An 18,518-nucleotide genomic window follows, 5' to 3' on the forward strand; every position below is an offset into this window, starting at 1 on the left:
CCTTTGTTATTTAAAAACAATAATCCTTGATTTTATGTTATTCAAAAACTCATAGTTCTTTATGTTATTCAAAAACATGAAGAAAACTCGACATAAATCCAGAAGGAGCTGAGATCTGTAATCCCTTTGTCTCAAAAGCCATTCCTCATTTTATGTTATTCAAAAACTCATAGTTCTTTATATTATTCTCGTATAAGAAATAGCAAATTCTCTCTGTAACAATTGCTATTCTTAGAAAGTCAAACTCATATACCAACTTGACGACACAAAATATAAATAATTAATGACATGCAAAAGAAAAATGAAATCCAAATCCAAGTGGAACCATACTCTCAATTTACATAATTCGAAAAAGTACTTAAAAGAAGGATAGAAAATTGTTCATTATAGAAAATATATATCAAGTGGATTCTTACCCTTAGAGCTCTCTTATTCAGCTTGTTCATTATAGAAAATTGTTTGAGCCTAGCTTTCACAGTCTCACCCAACGGAACATTGGGTACTTTCTTAGCATTTTGTAGCCATGGATGTTCTGCATACAATAGTTGGGATGATTTTTCATGCATAGAAAATATATATCAACATAAATAAAGCATGTAACATGTACAGAAAGTTACCAAGCACTTCCTGTATTGTAAGACGCTCCTTTGGATCAGGATTAAGCATTTTCTTTACAAGGTCCTTTGCATTGCCCGAAACCTTAGGCCATGGGTCCCTCTTAAAGTCAATAGCAGAGCGAATAATTGCTTGTGCCACCCCCTGCTCAGTCTCTATATGCAAAAATGAGAAATGTAGTTTATATCTATTTTTCTAAAAGTAAAAGAGTAGATAGTGAACCGTATGCAAAAGAATACATCAAACTCCTGATACATAATATTAAAGATAATTAAAAAGTTTTTTTTCTTTATCTCTCTCTTTTCTTTAGCCAAATTCTGGAAGCACACATTGTCTCTACATTTATCTCGAGATATAATCTTCATGATGTGAAAAAAAAAGGGAAGTACTTGAAAATAGAAAGACAAACCTTCCCAGAATGGTGGCACACCACAAAGTAAAATATAGACTATAATTCCAGCACTTCAGACATATAATTACGTTTAAGAACCTCTGGAGCCATGTAATATGGGCTTCCCACTATATCATTGAATAGTTCACCTGTTAAAAGAGAGCATTCTTGAGCTGCTTGAGCATAAATATAAGAAGGAGATAGCTGAAGCATGGACCTATAGTTCCTAGAAAACAACTGCTTTTGCGATAGAATGATTGTGTGTATGTAAAACCATGTTCCACAATGATCCAGCCTCATACTACAGTTGGAGATAACAAAGAAAAGGCCTTCTACTCACAAGCATCAGATCTTGGCATTCAGATGGCTAGAGATTTTTGTGCAGAAAGTTATGGCATTGAGTGAGCTCAACAAGCTAATCACATGGGTGTTTTGGTTCAAGCAGATAGGTTTACTAATGCTGGTGATGGGGATGACCAGAATGTGATTAAAAATGCCCCTCCAAAGGTTGGTGAAACAGACACTGCCATCACTGGTTCCCCATCTCCAGCCTCTGCTAAAGGGAAACAGATGAATGCAATTGCCTCTCTCCCTAATTTTATGGAACGCTCAGGAGGGCTAGCCACTAAAAACTAACAACAACAATAACAGTAACGTTTGGGTGCTATAGCCAATAGCCCCCTCGCTTGTGTTTGTGGCCCACAATATATCATATAATACCATAACAACAGTGAAGCATCCGAACCGAAGTACTAATCTCAAATTTAGGGGTAAAAAGGAACTATGAATGAACACATAATCAAAATCCATTCTACCTGACCAGTAGTAGCAGGAATCGGTGGTAGACATAGGAGCAGTCCAGACGGGTTGAGGCACATTTCCCATAGGATATGAACCATCTTGGCGCATAATATCCAAGTTAACTATAAAACAATCTATCAAAAAAACCTAGTTAATCGAAGTAATCAAAAAGACACATCAGACAACTTTGTATCAAAAACCAAGAAATAATTTAGACCGACTCATTTGACATTTTGAACTGATAATCGAAATTCCATATTCAATTGCATTCAATGTGACTATAAAATTTGAAACTATTAATAAGGAAAAGAAAATTGGATTTATTAGATTCTTACATCTAAGATGAGATCAACAAATCTGCAGACAAGTCCTTACAGACCATTTACTGACGAAGCTGTGCTGCCCTTGAGGTATAACTGTTTTCAAGAACCCCTGGATCATTACTTTATCACATTACAAAGTCCACAAAACATTCCTCAAAGGTGCAATTTTGTAAGGGGTTGAAAAAGATGTTCAAAATGAAAGACTCAAACAATGCAATATATAGTAATCGAAAACCCAACCAAAAACAGCTAATAGACATGGACAGGCCTTGTTTAGCTTAAATTCGAGATGGTGTTTCTGAGTGCACAGTATACCATTAGAAAATTTATAGAAGAGAATAATCGAAATGTTTTATTTGAATGCGAAACAAAAATTGCATAATGATATTGAAACACTTTTAGAAATATATAGAAAGATGAGATCATATAAACACATGACTATAATTATTTCTTCATTACAAGAAAAAGATGAAATCAAGTCCTTACTTGCTCAATGTCTCGCTTTATCATTGTGTCAACAATATCCTCAGCTTTAGAAACATACCTTGCAATCACTCGCTTGTTCATTGTGTCAACTGTATGTAAAGCTTCAGAAATCACTGCCTCCTTGCAATGTGCACCAATCAATATATTACTTATAGCAAGAATTAAGCAAGGAAGGGATGATTTCTGATGTTGTAGATAACAACATTTGATCAATTACACATGCCATGAATTAAGCATAATTGGTAATAACAATATTGATCTAATGCCTTTCACCTTCAATTCCAAATAAGAGATCAAGAGCATCCTTTAACAACAAAGATAGCCAATGACAGTGCTAATACCACAATGTTGAGTTCCAAACCTCTTACTTCCATCATACTTAAAAACCTAACAGCTTTATTAGCATTGTATTGTAAGCAATTAAAAGAGATTTGATTACAAAATCCATTAATCAAAGTGGAAAATTTTACAGCATCATGTTGAAGACCTAACTTCAGCATTTCCCCTAAACAGAAAACCCAAAATCAATTTGGCCTAATTGACAAGAAAGCATTTAATCAAAATGCTAAAAGCACTATCGAAGCATCATCAACACTATCGAAGCGTGAAATTCTTACTTAACATCGGTGTGGGTAGCAATGGTGTTAAAGGAAGAGTGGAAAATAGAAAGACTCCTTCCACCATTAACAAGTGAAAGAAGAATAAAGCTTACCCATACGGCGACTTGCATTCTCATCAATCGATTCCAGTGATAGGTTGGAATCGCTTAGGAGTGGTAAATGAAGTGTGGGTCTTTGGCCTTCAAGTTGATTTGCTTCCTTTCAGGTTGATTTGAGCGTGGGATTGTTGATGGCTAAGGAAAAAAAAGTGAAACCGTTGAGAAATTTCAGTGTGAGGGTGTTTTCGAAAGGGAAAAGAAGGTCATTCGGTGGAAAGGTTGGAATAGCCAATTCGACACCTCTTCCCTTGAATTGCTATTCAACGATTTTCGGAATGCTGTAATCGCCATTCGGCGTTTTAAGCTTTCCAACGAACCAAAGCTCTGCTTTACTGTAGAAATTGGAACCGTCCTGTAATGGCTTCAAAGCCTGCAAAGGTGACATTGAACTAAACGAAGCGTTAAAGTCTGCAAAGGTGACAATGGTCACTAGTAATAATAGGGGTAGCTAAATCCTACCCCTTAATAATTTCAAGCAAAGTGGGCCAATCCCACATTAATAATTTTGGTTTGGTCATTTCGAAAGCAGGAAATAGGGAGCTAAATCCTAAATCAGTTTGGGTTGAAAAGATAAAGGATCCACAAACAATTAATGAGCTAGGAGAAGATACAAGGCCTGACGCATTGGGAAAGCGTGTGGACCCTTCGCTAGATTTGAGCTCCGCGGGTGTTGGGGCGGTTGCTGGGCCAGAGACCCATAATATTGCTACCCAGGTTATTTCTAAAAATTACATGGTGGGGGTTGGGGGTCACTTGCAAGCTTGAAATATTGAAGGTGTGAAGGTGCAATTTAATCTAGCTTTCGAAGGGCCTGAAGGAGCTGGAGTACTAATGAATGAGGGAGTTCTTGATCTTGGAAAACACTCTGCAGTTATTTTCAAGGATAAAAATTCTCCTTTTTCGCATAGGTTTCCTATTAAACAAAAATTTGAATCCATGGGTGCAAGTTCTTCAAACGCTAAAGACAAGAAAATTGGTGGTAAAATTAATATTGGTCGTGGTGGTAGAAAACCGAATAATGCATTAAGGGGACAGGGGAATCGGTTTAAATCATCGAGAAATTCTTGAGTTCCCCTAGCCGAGTTTATGAAAGCGGTGGCAAAACTCTTATATGCTCTGGTAGCTAAAGAAGCAGAGATTGAAACACAGTGTAGCAGGCCCAATTTTGAATGGGGATGAGGCCTCTCGACAGTGATGGTATGGTTCTAATTTTTTTTTTATTTTTCATGAATTTTACAATATTTTCTTGGAATTTCCAGGGGTGCGCTAGCGTCAGATTTTCTCGATTTTTTAGAGAATATAACATGAATTATAAGCCTGATATTATTAGCCTGCTTGAGCCGAGAGTAAGTGGAGCCAAAGCGAACAGCATTATAGCGGGGCTGGGGTTTCAGTATTCTCACAGAGTGGAGGCAATTGGATATTCTGGGGGTATTTGGCTTGGTTGGAAAGATTCCATTCAGGTTGAAGTGGCCTGTAGTCACCCCTAGTTCATTCTTACTCGCACTTGGTCTGGCTCTTCTTCACTTCCAGTTTTTATTTCTTTTGTGTACCAAAGTTGTAATCGACAGAAACAAAGACCTTTGGAGGAATTTAGTTTATCGATTTCACTTGGGCAAGTTCTTTGGATGGCTATCGACGATTTCAATGCATTCTTATCCCTTAATGAAAAGAGTGGTGGGCTTTCTAATGGTAAGAGAACTCCCCTTTTTGGTGATTTTGTTGACATGGCCGAGTTGCATGATTTAGGCTTTAGGAGTCCTCCCTTTACTTGGCATAGAGGTGGTCTTTTTGAGAGATTGGATCGTGTGTTGGGTAATGAAGCTTGGGTTTGTGAGTTTCCAAACTGTTTAGTTACCTTCATAAGATTAAGTCGAATCACAGACCTATCCTTCTATCCATTAATCCGGAGATTTCTTTGCCTTGGGGATGGCCTTTCTAGTTTTTTGCTGGGTGGGTCGAGCATCTTGTGTAACACCCATAACCGCTTCCGTCGTCGGATTAGTGTTACAGAGTATTATCGTATAATTCCGAACAATCAATAATAGATAGCATCAAATTTACCAAATTAATTACAAAATTTCATAATAATCAAGATCGAAGTAAAACATACTCTTATGGTTTTTTTTTTTGATAAAAATACACTTATGGCTTTTAAATCAAGCGACCAATTCGAAGCAAATTAGAAAATTCGAAGCAAATTAGAAAGTTCAGAGAAAAAATTAAAAATTTTCAAAATAGGGGTCACATGGCCGTGTGACATAGCCCAAGCCGTGTACCATTCAAAATACCCTCACACGGCTGTATTGCAGGCTGTGTGGTAGACCGTGTTCAATTTGATGTCGGATTATACGACCATCTTGTAGGCCGTGTTCAAAATATTTTGAGACACATAGCCGTATCGCAGGCTGTGTGTTAGGCCGTATGAAATCTGCACTTAATACGTTTAGGGCACACGCTCGTATGGGTTGCCCGTATGTGACACAGCCTTGTGACAGCTCGTGTCTCAAGCCGTGTGTGCCAAAAAATGACCCAAAACTTGCTCATTTCATATCCAAATGCTTTGGTACCTAAATCAACTTTCAACAAATGAGAATAAGACCTGAAAAATGCATTTCAATGACACTCGAAGCATGTCAAAACAATCAACCTAAAACCTAACCAATGTGTCATCAATGGCACCATGATACAACACTTACACAATTAATTTCCTTAACTACATATACAAACTACAAACATATTTCTAATGACCTATAATGAATCTCAAAATGTCGTATTTAAGTCAAGTTAATCTATTATATCACATTCATCCATTATGCTTAAGTTTAGAATTAAGCATGTGTACTAACAAATTTATTCAAACCACAACATCATATGCACACAACTATACAATATAAGTATTTAGGAGCTATTACAGACTATAACCAAATTCCCCTATTACATGCCATATAAACCAAATAGAATTCAAAATCTACCAAAAGATCCTCAGATAGTGTGAATTCTTCGAGTTGATTCGATCTCTCGATTTCCACAAAACGTGATCTACAAGGAAAAGAAAAAGACAAAGACACAAGTAAGCTTTCATAAAGCTTAGTAAATTCTTCAATTAAGTGATAAAACATACTTAATTAAATATAATAATTCAAATAACAAGATAAATGAACAGAGTTCCTGTCAACAAGGTTATTATCAGAATTCCTGTCAATCAGAACTTACAATAGGTGAGTAATGTTCAAACATTAGTTCAAATCAAATTTCCACATTTCAATACATTCACATTTCTTACTATCACAATGCGTAATCTCTTTAACATATAATGATAATACAATATTTACCACCTTTACACATATATACTATTACGAATCGCTTATCGTTTCGCACGTTGCATTTAGATCCTTATGTATTTCCATTCGATGCATACTAAAAAGACGATTCAAATCCCGATACACATTTCATATTGTGCCATAGTCCAACTATGGTATTACATCTGATTTGTCATGGCCCTGCCATGGTCTTACGTTCATAGTGCCATAACCCGATTATGGTCTTATCATTAGAATGCCATAACCCAACTATGGTCTTATCATCAGGACGGCATAGCCCAGCTATGGTCTTATTATCAAGATACCATAGCCTAGCTATGGTCTTACATATATACACTGCCATGGTCCAACCATAGTCTTACGTCTGAATAGTTGCCATAGCCTCACTATGGACTTAAGTACGAATGCAGCTTGTCTCCATTAATATCAGGATTACCATTTTTGTAACTTTTTATAATTCCAGTTCTATCAACAAATCAATTTAGTATTAGTAATTTTATACCATTTAAGCTTTAACATTCATTAAAAAAATAAAAATATAATTGAGTTCATATTAAATGAACTTACCTGATAAAAAAACGAAGTCAAAATCGAGACAACGATCAATTCGTTATTTAGCCTTTCCCTTATCGATTTATTTCTTGATCTAAAAATAATAATTCCATTTAATTATCAACTTCCAGCAACATAATTAAATAATTTTATGCAATTAAGTCCTTTTGTACATTTTTACAAAATTACCCCAACGTTTTACCTTTTATGCAATTTAGCCCCTAAACTCAAAACATGGAATTTAAGCATTTTTATTCAAATTTCAGTTTAACCGAATATTAAAGTGCCTTTCTACAGCCCAATTTTGCAATTATTCCACATCAAGTACAAGTAATTTTATCATTTTAACAATTTAGTCCTTAATATCAAAATTATCAAAAATTACTTTACAAAATAGTCCAATCTAACAACGAAGCTTAATAATCTTCCATAAACTTCAAAAAATAACTCAACTTATCAATGAAAAAATTTAGAATGTTTGATAGTTTTAGGAATTAGTCCTCGGGTTAGCTAGATTAAGCTAATACAAGCTCAAAACATAAAAAAATTACTAAAAACAGGTGAAATTTCACTTACCTAATATGAAACCAAAGCTTGACTGAAGTTTTTCAAGCCCTAAAAATTGCTATTCGGTTCTTTTCACACGAAGAAGAAAGAAAAATGATAATATTTACCTTTAATTCATTAAATTTAACTTACCATTTAACCATTTACAATTTTAATCTTTTAATTTTAATTATAAAATTACTATCTTATGTACATAAATGTCCATAACATATAAATATGTTAAAATTACCATCCTAGGAAGTTTAATTGCACAATTGGTTCTTCAATAATATTAAATTCCAACTAAATAAGCTTAATTTCAATTTAACCTTAAACTAATATGGACTAAATGAGTAAATAGGCCAAAAGTTAGTGGATTTAATCATGTCACCATAGCTTGGACCTTTTGACCATGGTTTAATCACCATTTTGGTCTCTTTAGTATTTTAAATCTATAACAATTAAATTTAACCTCTTTTACAATTTAATCCTTTTACCTTAATTAATCAATTACTCATAAAAATTACCAAACTAAATTTCACCTATAATACGACTCTGTCAGTATTTAATAAAATATTTACTGCTTTAAAATTATGAAAATGAGGTCCCAATACCTCATTTTCAACAACCACTTGACTTTTGGACTAAACCACTTATACTAACCATTAATCCAATTAATTAAAATTCAATATAAAAATTATTATTGACTCGCATAATTTAAATATTAATTTTACGAACTTACTCATCGGACTTGTAGTCCTGAAACCACTATTTCCAACACCATTGAAAAATGGGTTGTTACATCCTAAATTTGAGAACTTTGTTGGTCATAATTGGAAGTTTAGCAGAGACCTGTCAGATGCATTGTCCAAGTTCACCAATAACTTAAAGGAGTGGAATAAATTTATTTATGGACATATCACCACTCGGAAGGAAAACCTGATTAATAAATTAGGTGACATTCAAAGACGAATAGATATCTATGGCTCAAATTGGTTAGCTCAAGATGAAATGAGGGTTAGACATGAGTTGGAGAATTTGTTGCAGCACGAGAAACTCCTTTGGAAACAAAAGGCAAGGTGTAACTGGCTTAATTTGGGAGATCGTAACACTAAGTTTTTCCATACTCACACTATACAAAGAAGGGAAACTAGTCGTGTAACCACTATTCGCAATTCTGAAGGTGAATAGATTTATGACTTGGAGTCATCGAATCGGAGGCGAATTTTTTTTACCAAAATCTGTATGGGGAGGATCTTGGGCCTATGGGGAATTTATCCCTTAGTAGATGGTTTTTTGACATGGCACCACTTAAAGCACCATATAGTGACTGTTTTTATGCCCTAGTTTTCCAAAAACAGTGAGACACAGTTGGGGAAGCTGTCTCTGTATTGGTCAAAGCAATTTTTAATGGAGAGGTTATAAAATCAGATTTGAATAACACCTTGATAGTGTAATAGCCCGATTTTGGGCCTAGTCGGAACAGTGGTTTCAAAACCACTATTCTGAGGTAGGATAAAATTATTTTGATGTTATTTTATGTGATATAGCATGTTTATAAAGGTGCATGAAAATTTTGGTATATTAATTTTAGCGATTTCTAGTCTAATTTCGAAAAAGAACTAAATTGCGTAAAAGGTAAAAGTTGTGTTTTGATGCCTAAAGGTGTTAAATTGCTTTGTATCTTAAATTGGGAGTCTTTAAAGTGAAATTAGACCATTGAAAGTGTGATGGCCAGCCAAGGGAGACAAGATTGGTCAAAAAGCCAAAATTTATGGGTTATTAGGTGACTTTTTGGTAACAAAATAAAATAAAGAAAAAGTTGTCATTTTCTTTCATTTTTCTTCTTCTCTTTCACCAAAAATGGTAGCAACATGGGGGGTTTGAGAGCTGGAAAATTTCAGTAACATATTTCCCTAGTAAGTGTTTTTAATTCATTTTCTTGATAATTTTTATATTTTTGGAACCTCTAAAGCATGAGCTTTCAAAAGAGATGACTATTTTGCAAAATGATTAAGAGTCTTGGGTTTTTCCATGAAAGCATGTGTGTTGTTTTCTGAGTTTTTATGGAAGAATATGAGTCTTGGTAGTGTTATAAACAACCTTTATGAAAGAAGTTTGCATGAAAATACCTAAAATGGGGTATTTTGCAAAGTTGTAAAACAAGTTGTAAATGAGTGAAATAGTTGAAATTATGAGTTGCTATAGTTATGAAAATGGTTCCTATAGGATTAAGGAGTAAAGAAATTGAATAAAAATAATTTTACGAGCCTAGGGGCAATTTGGTAATTATGGCAAAGTGTAGTGGCAAAATCGAAAATTTTGCCAAAATGTGTCATTGGACTAATTTGATTAGTATATTGTTTTAATAAGTTAAATGTGATGTTACAGATGATGAAAAATGAGATTCGGGCTTAGAACAAGGAAAAACTAGAAATTGACGTTTAGGCCTCTTTTACCAATTTGGCGTGGAGGTAAGCTCGTATGATAATAATAATGCAAAGTTATGTTTGAATTACATTCCTTGTTAATATTACATATATTATATGATTTAACATATTGGAAAGATTGATGGAATGTTGTTTAATGTGTGGAATTATGACATGGAGAATATTATATGAAATGTAAGAAAATAACGATACATGAAATATGGTATGCGAAATATGTGAAGTTAAATGATTTATTGTTACCATGTGATGTGTTTGATGATACATGCCTTAAATGTCAATTATTTCCATGAAAGTATGAATATGTTATGAACATGGTGAGATGCCATTACGAGTAAGTATGACAGAGATGTAAAGTATAAGAAAGGAAAATCCCGTTTGAACCTTAGGAATAGTCTAGGGTAGAAGTGACATATCACTAGGAAATTATAAATCCGAACTCGTTGAGTGGTCCAAGTTCATTATGGATGTGAGCATCTGAGCTCGTTGAGTGGCCTGAGTTCATGATGGATGCGACGCATGTAACATCTGAACTCGTTGAGTGGTCCGAGTTCATTATGGATGTGTTACATGTTATGAGGTAGCCTTGGCTACATAGATTACGCGCTATTGAGTGATCTAGCTGTGTATTTAGCACTTATGTGCAATCTTCCGTGTATCCATTCATATTCCAAGTGTTCAACGGGAAATCTGAAGAAAGAGTTGATAATGGTCCCAATGAGGTAAGTCATTGGTGAGTATGTACTTGAGTTATGTTACAAGTTGTACAAGTATGTACACTAAACTTATGAGTAATGCCTTGATATGTGATAATCTATGATGTATATAGTATTTGGTGAATACTGTGAAAATGACATGATTTGGACTAAGTCTTTGATACTTGATGACATTGAGATTATGGGTCCATGCTTATGATGCATAGCTATGTGTTCTTACCATGATGGATGAAATGATGTGGTATTAATTTGGTAAACAATAATTGTGAATGAGTAAATTAGCCTTGACAATTTTGGGCTACTGCAGTGTGTAACTTTGAAAATACACTAAAAATAGTGGAAAATGAGTTAGAGGCTGAATAAAATATGTAATTAAAGCTTATTGAGTCTAGTTTCTTATAAAAGAAACCACGTAAGCAAAAGAATTTCCTATAATGAGATATTTGAAGTTGTGTGAGACATAATCAGAACGATTTTAAAATCACCATTCTGATTTGAGAAAATCATTACAAATTGTACAAAAATATTTATGAGTTATAATTTATATTTTTAGAATCCTTAATGGGTCTATTTTCAAGAGAAATAGACGAGAACATTGTTTGAGTCCTGTTCTATGAGATAATTAAACTTTAGTATAGAAGGGTCAGAACTGTCAGACAGTGAATCAGGGGTAAATTTGAGGAATAAATTGTTCTATTTGGCTAAACCAAAAATTCTAGAAATTGTATGGTAGAAAGGTAGATGAGTCTAGTTTCATAGCTCCATATATAAATATTTTATTGATTGTTGTACAAGAAGGTAGCTTATCATGAATTTGAGAATATGTTGGGAACATTGATAAAAACATGTTAATGAGTTGCTTATTGTTTTCATATGAACTTACTAAGCGTAAAGCTTATCCCCTTCATTTCCCATGTTCTATAGTGTTGGCAAGTTAGCTCGGGTTGGAGTTCGTCAGAGATATTATCACACTGTCAAGCTATTGCTATTGGTGTAAGTGATTTCAAGTACTTTGAGTCTATGGTATGTATAGGAGTTTAAATATTTGAGTGTGTGATATTTGCTTTAGCCAAATGTATTGGCTTATATTGATTATGGGGTAGTAAACCTATTTATTTATGATGTGTCTTTAGTGGCTTGGTATGAATGGTTTGTGGGTGTAACCATGAATGCTTAGTGTTGAAAATGAGGTTTGAAGAACATGTATTTGGAGGTAGTCCAAGAGGTAGTCCACTCTATGAGAGGTAAGAGTAAAAGGAAATGGATGGTGGTTAAAATTGATTTGGAGAAAGCTTATGACTATGTAAGATGGGATTTCATTAAGGCTTCCTTTTAATCAGTAGGTATTCTTGATTACCTCATAAATGTTATTATGTATGCTATCTCTAATTCTACTATATAGGTTCTGTGGAATGGAGTGTCGTTGTCTAAATTTGGGCCCACTAGAGAAATCAGACTGGGATGTCTGTTCTCCCCTTATCTTTTTATCTTATGTATGGAATGACTTGGTCATTCTTTCCAATCGATAAGGGTAAGTGGAGTCCCATACGTCTGTCTCCCTCAAGATTGACCCTTTCACATTTATTCTTTGCGGATTACTTAGTAATCTTCAGCAAAGCATATTCGAGGCATGACAGGATTCTTAAGGATATTTTGGAAAATTTTTGTAAGGTCTTTGGCCACAAGGTTAACGCTAGGAAGACTAATATTTTCTTTTCAAAATACGTGAAGGTGTCCATGGTTGATATGATTAGTAACATGCTTGAGTTTCAAAAGGTGTAAAATCTTGGACACTATCTAGGAGTTTCTTTCTTCCATCAGCGAGTTACAAATAGCACATAACATTTTGTTGTTGAAAAGGTGTAAAGGAAGTTATTTTATACAACCATATTAGTGGTCGGATTACCTTAGATTAGTCTGTCCTCTTATCAATTCCTAGCTATTTTATACAATCTATGATGATTCCTAGAAAACTTTGTAAGGAGATTGAAAGTTTGGTTAAAATGTTGATTTGGGGTTCTTCTGATAGTAAAAAGAAGATGCCACTTGTGGGGTGGGATTCTATCTACCAACCCCAATTGTGCGGTGGTCTTGGTCTGAGGAAATTACAAGATCAAAATATCTTGTTTTTATTAAAGTTTGGTTTTAATATCACGTCAGATAAGGAGGCTTTATGGTTCAAGTAGTCAGGTCAAAGTATCGATTGAATGAGAATGTACCAGATTGTATTGCTTAGGATAGGAGTTCTGTTCTGTGGAAATCATTCTAAAAAGTTTGGCCTTTATTGCAGGAAAATTTAATCTAGTCAGTAGGTAATGATACTAAAATTCGGTGCTAGAAGGATAATTGGGTTCTAGGTCAAGGGCCTTTGTTTAAACATATCCATGCTAATGTTAACCTGTATTCAGACTGTCTACTTTCTGAAATGGTTACAGAGGATGATTCATGGAATCTTAATCTCTTCAGAGTTTGGATATCATGTGATATAATGTATTGTGAGTATTCCCCCTCCTCACCCTTCAGAGGGACCTGATAGAATTTCTTGGCAGCATACTTCAATCGGAGATTTCTCTATCAAAAGTGCTTACAAGTTTTTAAAAGAAGAGTCCTATAGCACTAGAGATGAGAAATGGAAATATACGTCGAAGCTTCCAGGTCCACAAAGGGTCTATTTCTTTATCTGGATAGTGTTAGAACAACGATTTCTCAGCAATGTAGAGAGATTTAAGCGGGATTAGCAGTTGATCCTTCATGCCCTATTTGTGGACATGAATCAAAAGATATTTTGCACACCCTTAGATTTTGCACTGTAGCTAAGGATGTTTGGAAATAAATTATCAAGGAAAATCATCAAACACATTTTTTCTCTAACAGTTTACAAGAGTAGTTAATTTTTAATATGCATGACACCATAAAGATTCGTGAGGGAGGAGCTAATTGGGCATGTCTATTTGGATTACTTGCTTGGTGCATTTGGAAGAACCGAAATCTCTTTATTTTTCAAGGAAGAACTTGGAGCCTGGAGGAGGTAGTCAAAGTGGTGAATAGTTGGGCCAAACATTATTTTTCTACATTCACTGTCAGCCCAAATAGATGTTATGAATCTTCTTTTGGAGTTTCGACAAGTGGGAACTAATTTCTTATTAACACTGATGGTGCTGTTCATTTGAACTCCGGGAGTGCAACTGCTGGGGGAGTTATACGCGATAAGAATGGTGATTAGGTTTTTGGATATAATCGATATTTAGGGAAGTGTTCAATCTTTAATGCAGAACTTTGCGGTATTTTGGAGGGTCTTAAGCTCATCCAACGGGGTAGTTATGATAAGGTAATAATCTAATCAGATAGCTTGGAAGTTATTAAGGCCATACGAGGAAGCGTTTCTAACACATCGAATTCAGCTTTGATTAGATGGATACAACGTATTTTGTCTCAAGAAGGCCAGTGGCCAGGTTGCAGAATTTTTAGCGAAGTTGGCTTTGGCCAATAAGGAAGACTTGCTGATGCTTGATCTCCCTACAAAGGAAACTCTAGTTTCTCTTGAAGTAGATAAAGCAAAAGGTGTATTCTCCTTTCAGTATAACTCTATGTAATTTTGTTAAGTAATTGTTTTTATTCACCACAAAAAAAATTATCTTTAATGTATGATTGGATTATGTGTAAAATATGTAGAAGATGAATCAATTATTAGTGTAAAAAAATATTTTTATATGGTATTGAATTGATTCAAAAGAAACTTTAATAATTTTGTTAGAAATTTTAAATAAAAAAAGTTACCTGTTTACAACAAAATTATATAATAAAAAAAGAATTTGTAGTATAAATACAAATAAGTAGGGGCAAAAATGATAAAAAATAAGTAGGGGCTTAATTGTTGTTTTTGAAAAAGTTTGAAAGCTTTTTTGATGCGTTTTAAAAGTTTAAGTACCCAATTAAGTGTAAAAGAAAAAGTAGGAATTTAATTTTTTTTTAATTTTGAAGGCATTTTACACCCTTAAACTTTTAAAATTTCTAACGAAATTATTAAAATTTCTTTTGAATCAATTCAATATAGCATATAAAATTATTTTTTTACACCGATAATTGATTCATCTTCTACATGTTTTACACATAATCCAATCATACATTAAATATAACATTTAATTAAGAAGTCATGTATTCAGTAACTAATTTTTAAAAGGAAGGTTTTAAGAAGTCATGTATTCAGTATCTACATGTTTTACACATAATCCAATCATACATTAAATATAACATTACAATTTGGCCCTCCTAAAAATGATAAAAATTTGATTTAATTCTTTAAAAATTATAAAGATATAGACAATTTAATTTAGCCCCCTAAAATTTTTTAATGACAAATTTTTCATTTTAGGGGGGCCGAAGCCCCTGCCAGCCCCCCTAAATCTGCCTCTATGTATAAAGATCAAATAATAGCATTAACTATTCTATATTATAAAGACATTAAATATAGTTTAATGGGATGTTGTAATGATCTGATATTTATTGGTATTGGAAAATACTATTTCAGAACTCCATTTTCATAAACTGAGTCCGTAAATATTAAATTTGAATATTGACAAGGATAATATAAAATTATACTAAAGATCTGTCCAGTAATTTTGCCAAATTACTAGTTAATTAGGGCCTAGGGACTAAATTATACAAGTCTAATTGGTATAAATTTTTAACTAATAAAAGGCTTGGGGATTACAATAGCATTTCGATGTCTATGAAACCAACTAGAAATTTGAAAAAGGCAAGTGCACTTATCAATTAATAGTATAGCTACAGTGAGCACAAATATTGTTTCGACGAAGACTAATAGTACTAGTAATTATCGTCTTTTTATTTTTTAACCGATAAATTAAAATGATTAATTAAAACTAAATTAATTAACTAGAGAACACGTCAAAGAACAAAATAAGAAAATAATTGAGTAAACAACCAAGAAGCAAGGCAATACCCAAGAAAGAATTCTCCAAGACTTCATTTGGCATTATCAATCTAAATAAAGAAATTTCTTCACTTAGTATCTTGATCCATAGAAATCCCTAAATTATGCTAATATCTTTCTTCAAGACTAAGAGCAACTAACTCTAGGTTGATTAATTAAAATTTCTTTCTAATTAAAACCCTTATTATCGCATTAACTCAATCTATGGATTCCCCTATTAGATTTTACTCTAATCCAGTACATTTATGTCGTTCTATTTTTAGGATTGCATGCAACTCCACTCAATTATGTTAGATCTACTCTTAAACAAGGTCTATTCCTCATCTGATTCAAGCACATCAAACATGGATTAATAGCCTAGAAATATTAAACCAAGAATTAAGCACACATATATGAGAACAAGATCCAAGTATTTATTGCGTAAAAATAGAAATCAAATAATAGAATCCATCCTTGGGTTCATCTCCCTAGGTATTTAGAAAATTAGTTCATAATCGTAAATAAAAACATTTAAAAGATAGTAGAACCATAAAAAATAAAGAAACTCATAATATACTTCAAAGAAATCAAAAGGAGATCTTCAATCTTGATAGAAATCTGCTTCAAAGTCGACTTCAATGGAGTTTTTCGAGTTGTTTTCTTAAGTATTCTATGACGGCATACTACCCTATACTTATATTTAGTATATATAGGTCTTAAAATGCCTGAAAAACATAAAAAATTACAATTTTCTGCGCGTTTGGAGTGCAGTTCTTGAAATCCACACAGTTTCCCTTTGTACTTTACTTCGATTTTCTGATTTTTTCTCCTTTTGCTCCCAAATTCTCTCCTAAGTATAGAAACATGAATTTAAAGGATTAAGAGCATAAAATTCACCATTTTAAATCGAATAATCATCCAAAAACACATTACGAAGAGGCTAAAACATGTTACTTTGGCATTTATCAAATATCCCTACATTTAAGCTTTTGCTTCTCCTCAAGCAAAATCCTTAATCCATATTCATATTAACTTTTCTCAATTTGTCATTTTCATTAGTAATGCTTTAGATAATTTGCAAACAATCATACATTGGAAATTCAACTAAAAGGACACTAAATATTCAAGCAGTCAAAGCTAAAATTTTTTAAATCACAAAAACGTAGGTGTCTCCTCTTATCTAAATAATTACCTTAAATTCAAAATCAACAAGAATTGACATCCTCACTAAAGATTCACTCAAAGCACTCAAAGTGTTTAAGGTTCATGAAATATGTACTCAATAGTCAAACGAGAAATGTCATTACCATATGGTTGCTTAAAAATCAAATCTCCACCACTAGAAAATGAGATGACACACCAATCAAGAGGTCTTTAAAAGGTTGTAATAGGGCTTAGGTTAAAGGTATGGAAAAGGCCAGAAAAGCCAGTTATAATCGAGATCGAGTTGATAAGTTACCAAACTAGAAAAAAAAATCAGTTGCTAAATTAACATAATTTACATCAACAAGACTAATAAAGAATATTAATGAGCTTTTCAACAGAATATGCAACTAATGATTTAAGCTCAATCATATATATATGTGTCATTTTCTTTTATTTTTTTAGAAAAAAATAAAATTCAACAATTCAAAAAAATGAAACGTAGTTAGGCAACTAACTAAATCAAATCTTGACAAAAAGGAAGTCAATAACAAGGATAATTTTACAATATACATATGGGTTGTGGGCTAACATTAACGGGTTAGAAAAAAAAAGTGTTAGAATCAAAGGGGTTTACTAAGTGTTATTCAATAGGTAAGCTTTTTACAGGTTAAATGGGTTAAATCCTAAGTGCCTCTATCATCTCAATATATTAAATCAATAATATGGTCTTGAAATGCATAATCGAAACAAGTTCTAGATTAACAAATCAAGTTGACATACTCACAACCAAAAATAAAATGAGCACCAAATAAAATATATGATCTATAAGCTCAAAAGCTCACAAAAAAAATATGGTTTTGATGTCAAACTTGCAATTTCAAATTTTCAAGATAATAATTCAATTCAGGGAGACAACCTAAAATATTTATTTATGAAAACTAACTTATCATTCTTGACTCTGTCATGTCTTAAGGTATAAACCAACCAATACATAACAATCCACAAATTAATTCGAAACAACATCAATAAAAAAATTAAAAAAAATTCACTCTAATGGAGGGTATGAGAAAATTACTTAAACACAACAAATAATTCATGGATTTTATCACAAATATACAAAAAACCTCCCCACTCTTAAGATGTAAATTAGCCTCAATGTACAAATAAATATAAGCACAAAATAAACATAATATCAAAAGAGAGGGAGAGAACTGAAACTGCCCTGAATTTGGATGAAATTGCCAGAATAGTGAAAACCAGAATCATGGAAAATCTAAATGTAGTGCATGTTTTCGAGCAAAATAATAAGAAGATATATAAAAATAAATAAGAAGATAAAGGGATTACAAACTCGAATAAAAAAACCATGAAAATAATAAAAATAACAACATAATTCAAAATAAAAATAAAATTAAGAAGTCTCACGAATAAAAAAAAAGTACAACCGAAAATAATATAAACAAAGAAAATAAAATGAAACAGATCAGTGACCATCGTCATGAGAGGAGTCGAGATTGTACG

The 18,518-nt window shown here is 33.1% G+C and overlaps 1 protein-coding gene across 15 annotated transcripts; it reads right to left on the bottom strand.

The window, feature by feature from the left end:
- Positions 1-271: 271 nt before the first annotated feature.
- Positions 272-3,776, bottom strand: LOC107895133 (calcium-dependent protein kinase 8). Of its 15 annotated transcripts, none has more exons than XR_005907656.1 (7): positions 3,329-3,776; positions 2,617-2,736; positions 2,143-2,223; positions 1,822-1,941; positions 1,025-1,155; positions 618-770; positions 272-532 (listed from the first exon to the last, which is right to left on the bottom strand). XR_005907656.1 is itself a non-coding variant. In XM_016820371.2 (6 exons), exons 4-6 carry the CDS (start codon positions 1,913-1,915, stop codon positions 333-335), a joined length of 447 nt encoding a protein of 148 aa, XP_016675860.1. In that variant the 5' UTR covers positions 1,916-1,941; positions 2,143-2,223; positions 2,675-2,729; positions 3,329-3,773; the 3' UTR covers positions 272-332. The 15 variants fall into 15 exon arrangements, 8 of the variants coding, with proteins under 8 accessions (XP_016675860.1, XP_016675859.1, XP_016675857.1 ...); XR_005907657.1 differs by having other exon boundaries at positions 2,143-2,239; XR_001683422.2 differs by having other exon boundaries at positions 2,675-2,729; positions 3,329-3,775.
- Positions 3,777-18,518: the final 14,742 nt, after the last annotated feature.

This window comes from Gossypium hirsutum, chromosome A13 (genome assembly GCF_007990345.1).
Source record: "Gossypium hirsutum isolate 1008001.06 chromosome A13, Gossypium_hirsutum_v2.1, whole genome shotgun sequence".
NCBI lineage: Eukaryota > Viridiplantae > Streptophyta > Magnoliopsida > Malvales > Malvaceae > Gossypium > Gossypium hirsutum.